This window comes from Epithele typhae, assembly GCF_022376455.1.
Source record: "Epithele typhae strain CBS 203.58 chromosome Unknown BXZ73scaffold_144, whole genome shotgun sequence".
Lineage (NCBI taxonomy): Eukaryota > Fungi > Basidiomycota > Agaricomycetes > Polyporales > Epitheliaceae > Epithele > Epithele typhae.
In genome coordinates this window covers 52,281-62,719 of record NW_025954335.1, presented here as the reverse complement: position 1 = coordinate 62,719, position 10,439 = coordinate 52,281, and the positions used below count along the sequence as shown (strand labels likewise).

The window sequence follows — 10,439 nt, the reverse complement described above, 5'->3', positions numbered from 1 at the left end:
GTTGACAAAGCCCGTTTTTGGCGAGGACCACGGGAGGGTTCCGGTAGCAACAGCCACAACTTGTGTCTTTGGACTCCCAGAATGTGCGTATCGGGCCTCCTCAATACGTCGCAAATCGAGGAACTGTATCGGCGTCCCAGGAGATGGCGGCGAATGCATCCGCACCGAACCATCCTCCCCATGCTGGGCGAAACCTGTGGCTACGTCAGAGTCACGGAAAGCGAAGGTACACCCTGTCTGCACACCTGATCGTGGGTCATGGTGGCTCCTATGAATAGGCGGCCCGGTGGGTGGAAGACGGCGTATCAAAGCAAGTAAACTGTGGTCCTGGACCTCGGCGGCGCGGGGAAAGGACGCACGTGACAACGAGGTGTTGGGAGTGGGGGCGCGGTCCTGGATGCCGAACACCCTCTCTGACAAAGACCTCCCGCTAGTGGGGGCGCAGCCCTGGACCTCGGCGGCGCGGGGGGGAAAGGACGCACGTGACAACGAGGCGTTGGGAGTGGGGGCGCGGTCCTGGATGCGAACACCCTCTCTGATAAAGACCTCCCGCTAGTGGGGGCGCGGCCCTGGACCTCGGCGGCGTGCGGGGGCATGGATGCACGTGATATCGAGGTGTTGGGAGCCAAGGCGCGGTCATGGACTGTGGCGGAGCGTGCAAGAAATGGAGCATGCGACAATGAGGATTGGTAACCTTGGGCGCGGTCTTGGACCTGTGCGACGGGCGCAGGCAAGGCAGGTACGTGCCGAGGAGCTCTGGCGACTGGGAGCGCGGTCTTGGACCTGGGCCGCGCGGGCGGGCAAGGAGGCACGTGCCGATGAACTGTGGCGACTGGGAAGGTCTTGGACTGGGGCGCGGGCGGGCAGGAGGACGTGCGAGGAGCTCTGGCGACTGGGAGCGCGGTCTTGGACCTGGGCCGCGCGGGCGGGCAAGGAGGCACGTGCCGAGGAGCTCTGGCGACTGGGAGCGCGCGGTCTTGGACCTGGGCCGTGCGGGCGGGCAAGGAGGCACGTGCCGATGAACTGTGGCGACCGGGCGCGCGGTCGGGAGCGCGGTCCTGGCCAGAGTGCGTCATCCCGTGCGATGGCCTGTGGCGTCAGAGGCACCACCCCCAGAACGAGACAAGAGTCTCCTATAAATCGAAGAACTTAGTGACATTGAAAGGTAGAGATAAATCGGACGCACGGAGGAACAGAGCCTGATGGTGGCTCAAACTCCATTTCCTCGTCAGAGTCGTACGTTGATGGCATGGCACGGATGGGCCCGGATGGTGGCTCTTCAAAGTCGATCGGCGATAGCCGTGGCTCAAACTCTTCCTCGCCGTTAGGTAACGGCTCACCATCGAATCCAGGTCCTGGTCCAGTGGCTGCAGGTTTGCGTCTGGGAGAGCGTGATCTGCATTCGGAGCAGCTCAAAGTTGGACGGTGCCGGGCTGGCACGTGGCGGGACACGCGGCGCAATGTCTTCTTCGTCGCTCTCGACCGCTGGGCCAACGTCCTCTGGGTCGAGTCCTTGAGGGTCTTCATCCTGTGTGGGATCATCGGCCAATCGGAGAACCCCCATGTCAGGAACACGCATGACGTTCACCGCGATCCATACCCCAACTTGGTACTTCGTGCCATTCCTGGCAGGGAGACATCCCCAGCCGGCAGACGTGGGGTCCTCGAAGACCAGATGCGATCCGAGCCTGTATGAGGAATCCAGTGCAAGCGCTTGAAGACCTGGTAGAGCGTGTTCCGGACCTTCTTGGCGTGACGAGTCGACAGGGAGCGCATGAGTCGCTCCCAGAGCACGAAGTAGCGGCAAGTGGAAAGTGATTGACCGAGCTCTCCACGAGGCTCTTCCTTAGGGGGGAACAGCCGCTTGAAGGACATCTCCCAGAAATCAGGTTGTGCGTGCCGGAGATGAGCGACCTTGACGGGAATGATGGATTGGCGGAAGATGGCGTCCGTGGCATGAATGCGGTCGCCAGCGACATGGTAATCCAAGACGACAGCCGCTTCGACTTCTGGTTCGGCACGTGCATGAATATGTCGAAGGCCCACTGCGCCCAGATATACGCCAGAGCATCGTCGACGGGTGTCTGGGGATCAAAGATGTGAGTCTCATAGTCCTCCTCGTCCTCATCCGGCTCAGCTTCTTGAGCTACAATACGGCGCATCTCCACTCCTTGGCCCTGGAGGTCGAAACCCAAGTCCGTCACCGCGGTCGGGTTGACATCCATGATGGATGCGGTGATGTCCCTGACCCACTGTCGTCGGTGCTCATTCCTCGGCTGCTTGGCGTGTCGGCGGGAAGCGACGCCCATCGCAAGGTGCAAATCCTCAATGTTACCCTTCCGGTACAAGCCTGCCAGGATGCGGCTGTCCGGTACGTGGTCCAGCTCCAGGCTCGCGGGGATGCGCCACCAATCACCGATGCGGTTCCGGACCACATCGCAAAGAAAGTACGCTCCCTGACGATCCCCGATAGGCACGAATTCCGCATCCCCGTGAAGGCGGAATGTGTCTTGTGCCCGCATCCTGGTGTTTTTTGCGATCTTCATGGCGCACGTTGAGTCCAAGATCCGCTGGTAGTTGTAGCTCTGTGGACGACGGAACAAGGCGTTAAGCATGTAGACCGTTGCCGCTCCGAGTGCCAATGATGGAAGGGTGATTCGGACTTCCTCCGAATATTTCTTGTACGCTGTGACGATGTACCGCAGCGCGCAGGTACGCAAGAACTTCAGAGCCTGGTGAGGACGTTCGAATCAGTCATTTAACCACTGTCGCACGGCACTCACCACCACTCATTGTTCCTATACGTAACGACGAAGTTCTCGAGCTCTTGCTGTGTGAACACCCTCAACACACTCGAGAACGCCGACACCCGCACCCGTACCTCTGCCCGAGCCGCCCCGTCTTGCGAAGGCATCATGCGCACAGGCCGGTCTTCGTCGCTGTCATCGGAATGCACTTCGGCGTCCTCCGGAGCCGGCGTTAAGCCTGCAGCCGAGTGGAACTGAGCAGAGATCGAGTCCATGTCTTGGTCCAAAGCGTTGATCTTGCGCGGCAGCAGATCCTCCCCGGTTCGTGGTCTGAAAACACCAGGATGCAACTGATAAATGACCGTCTTGTCTGTGGTGTAGATGTTGGCATAGACGATGTTGTTGACAGGCGAGCGGGGCTGGTAGCGGAACCCAGCCAGTCGGTGTATGTGGGCGTTTACGTCGACGTAGAAGCTGTTGAACTTGACAACCTTCTTCGCCCGGTCTTCATCCATGGAGGGAAATAGATATCGGAGGATATCGGGGTGCTGAGAGCGATGCCACTGAAGAACGTGCCCCGGCCTAGACAGTTCCACAGCAACATCCACGTACCACTGCGGCCGAGCTCGGGCGTCAAGCGGCATGTCGTCGTCGGCGTCGGCCCCGGCGTCATCCTCCGGCAGGATGAAGCTCTCCGTGAATTTGTAGAACGCCGCCTGACGATCATATTGGTCCGTGAAGTTGAAAGGATTCCCTTCCTTTGTGCCCCGAAGTTCGATCATGAAGATCGCCCATCCAGACGGGCCGCTCTGGGAGAGCAATTCTCGGAGCTTCGCGGAGAACAGCGGAAGGGAATCCGCAGGTATACCGACTGAATGGCCGTGCAGAACGTTGCCGCGTCCGCGAACGAGGTTCAGAGCCATCTCAAAAGTAGCGGGCCAGTGGGCAGCGTGCTCCGGAACTGCATGTACGACCGCGGGTCTTACGGCGTTGTTGTAGATGCTGGCGAGGTCCTCCATCGAGAGCTCCACGTTCCCGTTGCGACACTCCCGGTTGGGCAGAAGGACACGGATCTGACAGCGATCCAAAGCAGTCGCCAAGCAGAAGTTGGCCATGAGATGAGGATCCCCTGTCGCCCAATTGCCCTGTAAGATGTTAGAATGGTCCTAAAGTCTGCGGCGCACATTGCCGAAAGTGCTGCTCACCGCTCGGTCTTTGTAGTGCACCTTCACATGCACGCTCTTGCGCAGCGTGCGATTGACTAAAGGAACGGGGGAAACGTTGATCGCACAATTGACGTCGATGGAACTGCTGAAACCAAGCATGGAATCAAAGTCGCCGTTGAGGGTGATGTCCTCGTCCGTGTGCTCGACAACGTTCTTCATCTCATTGAGGATGACACGGTGAAGGACGCCGTCGATTTCCACACGCCCAGCGAGCATGAGGCGGATGAACGCGTCGACCGCCTCCGGAGTAGGATCGTCGAGTAGCATTCGATAGGCTCGAGCAACGAGTCCGCCAAGTCCGGTGGTCCAAGGGGGCAAGTATTCGTCAGGGTAAGACATGGCGGGGATTCGCAGAGAGTGGGGGAGAGATGACTGAGCGAGGTGCTGTAGGATACAACTTTATGAACTCGTCGGTGTAGCGCGGGGAGAGCCTGATTGGTGTGCAGCCCTGGGTGAAAATTTATTCCACGCCCTGATTGTAGGACATACATCAGTGCGAATGGCATTCGATACGTTTCAACCTAACGGGCACAAAAACACGCTTGGTTAAGAACCTGGCGTTGAGACAGTAGCCTCATGCTAGCGGCAACGACATCTCGCCTGTAGACTCACAGTTAGCACGAAGGTGGGGTCGAGTATATATACAGCAGGAGCACGAGTGGCTAGTGCAACTGTACATTGCGCAAGTGAGGCTGGAACTTCTAAAAGGGGACGAACTAAAGCATGTTTAGAGTGGCTTGGTGTAATCCGGGTTGAGACAGAGCGCCATCTTTTGCAAACAATGGGTCGGCGAAGAGGAGGCCATACTGGAGGTGCTGCGGACTGCGCACACACACATTTACCGCCGGTGAACGCTAGCTACTAAGTCCCGGGAGGGTGATATGCAAACCATCGCAAGATGGATCAAATATGTAGCATTACTGGCTGAGCTGACTATGCACAGGTTCATGATGTGTGTTATGGCCTGCTCCGCCTGTCTGATTACGAGCTTCGGCGCGCACCTGTGACGGACGCCTAGCATACGATCGCCCACCACCTTACCTTTATATCCTCGCGCCCACTTCACTGTATCGCCACGCGATTGCCTCCTGGCTCCTCCCCGTCGCCTCTCCTGCGAGTCTCCCCACTACCGCGAGCCTCTCCGAGGTCAAGCGCGTCCTCAAATCCGATCCCGCCTTTCCGCTCGTCTCTGACTCGCCCGACCTCCGCGCTCCGCGACCGTAGCAATGTGCGAGGGCCCATCTGTCTCTCAGTAAAATAGCATTAGGATACATATCTCCCACTATACATGTGCTCATGCGACCACACATCGGACGGCGGGACACCTACAGCATGCCAAGCACGGGCGCAGGCGTGCGGCCTAAGTGGGGATCCAGGGCTCCTCCCTATAGGGGAGGCGCTGAATCGCTCTCTCTCTCTCTAAGGTGGGGAATGCATGATCGGAGATGTGGATGTCATCCTGTAGAGCGCGCCGGTGTGGATAGGCGCTCATTGAACAGCGAAGTCACTAGGCGGCCCATGGCCGAGTACGCCGAGCGCAAGTCACTAGGCGGCCCATGGCCGAGTACGCCGAGCGCTCAACTTGTAGACCGCATTCGCCTTCAACATCGCACTTGGATGGACAACGCGATTCAAGATACGAGAATCGGAGGTGAGGTAATATACAGGGAGTATCAACAAGTAGCAGTGACGCAAGCGGTAAACAACAAACGAAAACGATCATTCGTGAGAAGTCTGAGAAACTAAGGGAAGCGGTAACATGGGTGAGTCGTATAGCCAATGTCCGCACCGCAGCCGTTGGCAATTACTCCAGCGGAGTGATCAAGCCTTCCGTGTAGTATCCCGTTCACGGCCTGCAGGTAGGTCGCTGGACCGAGAAATCAACCTGTGAGAAGGCCGGCCGCTCAACATGTTGTCGAGCTCTCGATCTGCGACGGTGCTACGGAGCTTCTTCGTGGGAGGGCGTGCTTCATCGAGAGACTGGCGTGGAGAACTGTCCGCACGAGGACGGCTTTGACCAGCCTGGGGGCTACCTGGGGTGGACGAGGGTGGGAGGAATGTCACCTCTTGCACGACGACACCAGCAGCGCCGTCCTCGCCATCTTCTGACCCTTCAGCATCCTCATCCCCTCCGTCGTCGCTGTCGTCATTCTCGGGGTCTTTGGAGGCGTCTGAGTCGGGGTAAGTTGGATCAAAATCCATTCCCTCCACGATGGGGCCGGTATCCTCATCGGTGTCCAGTGGCGCGTCGGTGTTCGGTAGCATGTCGGTGTCCGGTAGAGCGCCGATGTCCGGTCGCGCATCGGCGTCGTCGTCGGTGTCCCCCGTATGTAGCCCCGCTTCTGCTGCGTCTTGCACCTCTTTGAAAGGAGGGGTCCTTCCCCTCCCTGTCTTGGCGGCCTTCAATACGCGCGACAGATGGTTGTACCACGCGAGCTCGCATTCGATTTGGTCGACGTAGGCTTCTGTCCGTTCATTCAGGAGAACCGAGACGCCTAAGGCCACACGCCGTTTTTCTTCAAGGACGTCGAATTTGGCTTGATCGGTGGTGGCATCGGTGTGGATGTTGTGATCAGCGGGGTAGACAGAAGCAATCGACTTGATAGCGACCAGCTCCGATTCGACGGTCGTCATCTGTTCGCTGATAGTGTCGATGTAACGGTCCTTGTCCTTTACCGCCTGACCGTAGGCTTTGGCGAGCCTGTAAATGTATCTCTTCCACTCAGTAGCGGCGTCGAGGATCTCCTTGCAGGTGTGGGGGTGATTCTCGGTATCGACGATCCAGAACCACAGGGGGTGGTTCAATGGGTTCACCTCGGCCATCCCACAGATCGTACCTTTGGGCGAATGCTGGAGGAGAGAATACAAAGGCCACGGATACTGTTTCGCCAGCTCTTTGTTGACTCGCCCTTGGTAGTAGCGGTGGATCATGACTGGAGGGGGTGGAGGCGCATCAGGTGGAGGTGGAGGGGTGGATGCACATAACGACCTGGGGGGGGAAGGAGGGGCGGAACTGTGGAGCGCCACTAGAGGCGACGGAGGCGGTGTGGGACTGCCCGAGGACCCAGTGGGTGCAGGCGGAGTGGAGCCGCGAGGCGCCTCGAGAGGAGGATGTGGAGCGGGGCTCGAATCGACAGAGGGAGATGAAGGGGAGGCTTGCAGGTTGGCTTGCCGAGGGTTGCCGTCAACGTCCAGAGTAGGGTGCTTGTTTCGACGCACGTTGACGGACCAAAGAACAATCATGGTCATGGCAGTTGCACCCGAATCCATGAAATTGTTTGCACGTGGCCCGAATTCCTGAACGAAGGCCTGGCGTACATGTGGCTGCACGGCGAACTTGACTGCAGCGTCGGTCTCTTCCCGAGGGATGTTGTTCCCGTCACTGTCACGCAGGAGTGGTGGGGCAAACGGGTTGGAGTCGTTGGCCGCAGCGCTCTCACCCGGCTTTTGTGACGCCTGCTGTCGCCTCTTGCCCTTTTCAGCGGCGGAGGTTGAGGACTCCGGAGTCGAGGACACTGTCTGCTTCGACTTCGACTTCGACTTCGACTTCGGCTTTGGCTTTGGCTTTGGCTTCGGCTTCGGCTTCGGCTTCGACGTAGCGCCATCATCCTTCTTGGCCTTGGACTTGCCGCGCGACTTCGCGGCTGTCTTCTTTGGTGGCTCAGCGTCAGAGGCCTCGGCATCTTCCAAGTCCTCCTCCTCCTCAAACTCGCGTTCTTCGGAGCCCGCCTCCTCCAGCTCTTGTGCTGCATCGAGAGCTTCGGCCATTCGCTCACCTGCAAACCTAGGTCAGCTCACAACCAGGCAGCACCGCTAACCGCTTCTACTCACGCAACTCTGGGTCTGCCTTAAAGAAGGCATCGTGCATGTCCTGCTTACCCACAGAGATCTGGTTGAGGATGACGTCGATGCTGTTCTGTGCGACGAGGCGGTAGACGATAGCCCAGTCCTTTTGCATGTATCGCGCCACACGTCCGATCAGCTGGTGGTCGTCCAGCGCAGACCACAGCGGGTCCTGTCAGGCGAGATTGAATCAACAACACAGAGGCATGTAAGGGGCGGAACGGACGTACCATGACGATCAAGATTCGAGCGAACCACAAGTTCAGCCCCGTCGCACCGACCTTGGAAATAATAAGAACGTTGCAGTCATCCGACTCTGCAAACCGTTTGAGATGGGCGGAGCGGAGCTTTGACGACTCGGAGCCGGTGTAGATCGCATAGGGGATCTCGTGTTCATCCAAGGCGCGCTCCAGGATCCATAGGTGGATTGGGTAGTTCATGAAGACCACCACCTTGTCACGGCGGAGGTGCGGGTTGCTTATGATAACTTCGTCGGGCCGTATAGCCGACTCGTCGACGATGAGGCTGTTCGTCTGCTCGTCATCAGGGTCGAGCTTGGCCGGCCAGCGGCCACGTGACTGGAAATGGTAGTGAAGGAGGGCGATGAGAAGGGGGGGGGGTGGGGGGATGGTATGAATGGCGAGAGGTCGATAGATAGGCATGGATCTTTGAACTCTCATGTGCCGTGGTGGTGGGGGCCGTGGGGGGCGGCGCTCGGGCGGGGGGGGGGGGGGGGGGGGGGGGGGGGGGGGGGGGGGGGGGGGGGGGGGGGGGGGGGGGGGGGTGGGGCGTCTTGAACTCTCATTGCCGTGGTAGGGCGCCGTCTTGGCGAGCTGTCGCTCAATGCTCAAGCCAGAATGGAACGCGAGAATCCGCGATTGGTAGTAGAAGTCGTCCTGTGCAGGATGGAATCAGCTCGAGGCACCAGAGATAAACAACGTAGTGATTGCTGTGTGATAGCACTTCTCGAAGGCCAACATTGTGCACACAGGGCTCCCCCGCGCCGTGCGATGTGTCACACGCCGCATCACGTGCTCCACCCGACCTGCCTGCAGAACACAGAGGAATAACCACTCACCCAAGTAGCGCGGGACTCCTTCGACTTCACCTTCAGGCTCTTGGACTGCATGTTGGCCATAAGTTTGTCAACGAGCTCTGCCTCGTGGGTACGCAGATTGAACACGAGCTGCGCTTCGTGGAACTGCGGGACGACAACGATCGGGTTCCCCTGCAGATCTTTTGTCTTCGCGGTGCGGTGAATGACGTGCCCGCTGAGAAGGTTCCGCAGAGCCGCGATCCACTCGCGGCTGACGGATTGGAGCTCTGTCTCCTCTTCCTCATCGAGTTCGTCGTCATCGTCCGCATCGTCTGCCTGCTCAAGGTCGATAGACATCCGGTCTTCGGATCCGTCCTCCGAATCTTCATCCTCCGAACCATCAGTGTGCCGATCTGGAGTCTTGCCCTTGTCGTCGTTACCGTTGGCATTGTTCCCCGATTTTTCGACCAAGGCCCCCTTCTCCGCTCGCGCCGCTCGTTGCTCGCGCAGTTTGTTCTGCCGCACGAGGAAGTTCTTCGCCTCCACAAGCCGAGCACCGGTAGACCCGCCTCCTTTGCGCAACGCCTTCTTGTACTGAAGGCGGTAATCCTCAAGAAGGTCCTGGCCCTTGATGAACTGCTCCATACCGAACATATAGCCGAGCGAGGTGATGTCCTACATCGATGCAGTAGTCAGCACAGAGCCAAGGAATCACATATAGGCACGCTCACCGACGGGTCTGTGACAATAGGCGTCGCCGACATACCCACACGGATTTCGGTCTGCATGAAGAGCGCACGCAGGGACTGCGACATGCGCCCGGTCTTGCGGAACTCGTGCACCTCGTCAACTAAGACGCCTGCGAACCTGAGGCCCTCGCCAAACAGCGTGTTTCGCTGAGGCTCCGTCCATGGCTTGAGAACTGCGGTCGGGTTGGACCAGTCTGTGCTTCGGAATACCTCTGCACCGTCCTTGACGAGGGCCTGTCAATGATGTTAGCCGAGTAGACCTGAATTCGTGAAAGTATGAGCTCACATGCGAGGACATCACCACGATGACCAAAGTGTCTTTCGCTTCAGCGGCGCGGGTGATAGCAGTCATAGTCGTATTTCGAGCAGTGGCGTCGTAGTTACCAACGTAAGGAAAAACTTGCATGAGGCCTCGGATCATGGTGCGCTGGATCTCAGCCATCCACTGATCGACGAGAGGGTTGGGGACGACCACAACGAAGATGCTGCTTCCAAGCGGGTTGAGAGTGAACTTCTTCTCTCCTAAAGCGGAGGCGGAGGTGTGCAGCACCGTCAGAAGGAGCCACATTGCGTTGCATAGCAGAGCGCACTCACCAAACATCCCAGGCCACTTCCCATACTTGAGGCGGTGTCGGTTCGCATGATGAAGGTATCCCATGAACCCTATCGCTGTTGGCGTTTTACCAGTGCCAACGTCGTCCAGAAGCAGCATCGGGCGGCCCTGCAAGACGTTGTGAAGCATGGTGGCGCAGCCGACGTACTGATGCCAAAGAAAATTGAACTTCTCGACGTTCCCTGCCTGAACCGCATCCTCCCAGTCTTGACCCATCTCCATGAT

General features: G+C 58.5%; 2 protein-coding genes across 2 annotated transcripts; both read right to left on the bottom strand.

Moving 5' to 3' along the window:
• Positions 1-2,779: 2,779 nt before the first annotated feature.
• BXZ73DRAFT_57259 (uncharacterized protein) lies at positions 2,780-3,766 on the bottom strand (the record flags this gene model as incomplete). The annotated part of the gene is made up of 1 exon (XM_048021553.1): positions 2,780-3,766. One exon carries the CDS (start codon positions 3,764-3,766, stop codon positions 2,780-2,782), a length of 987 nt encoding a protein of 328 aa, XP_047871325.1.
• A 4,060-nt stretch (positions 3,767-7,826) lies between these two features.
• Positions 7,827-8,301, bottom strand: BXZ73DRAFT_17806 (P-loop containing nucleoside triphosphate hydrolase protein; the record flags this gene model as incomplete). Its single annotated transcript, XM_048017554.1, has 2 exons — positions 7,827-7,988; positions 8,047-8,301. Coding segments are annotated over 2 exons (417 nt in total), but the record flags the coding sequence as incomplete, so codon positions are not given.
• Between the last annotated feature and the right edge of the window lie 2,138 nt (positions 8,302-10,439).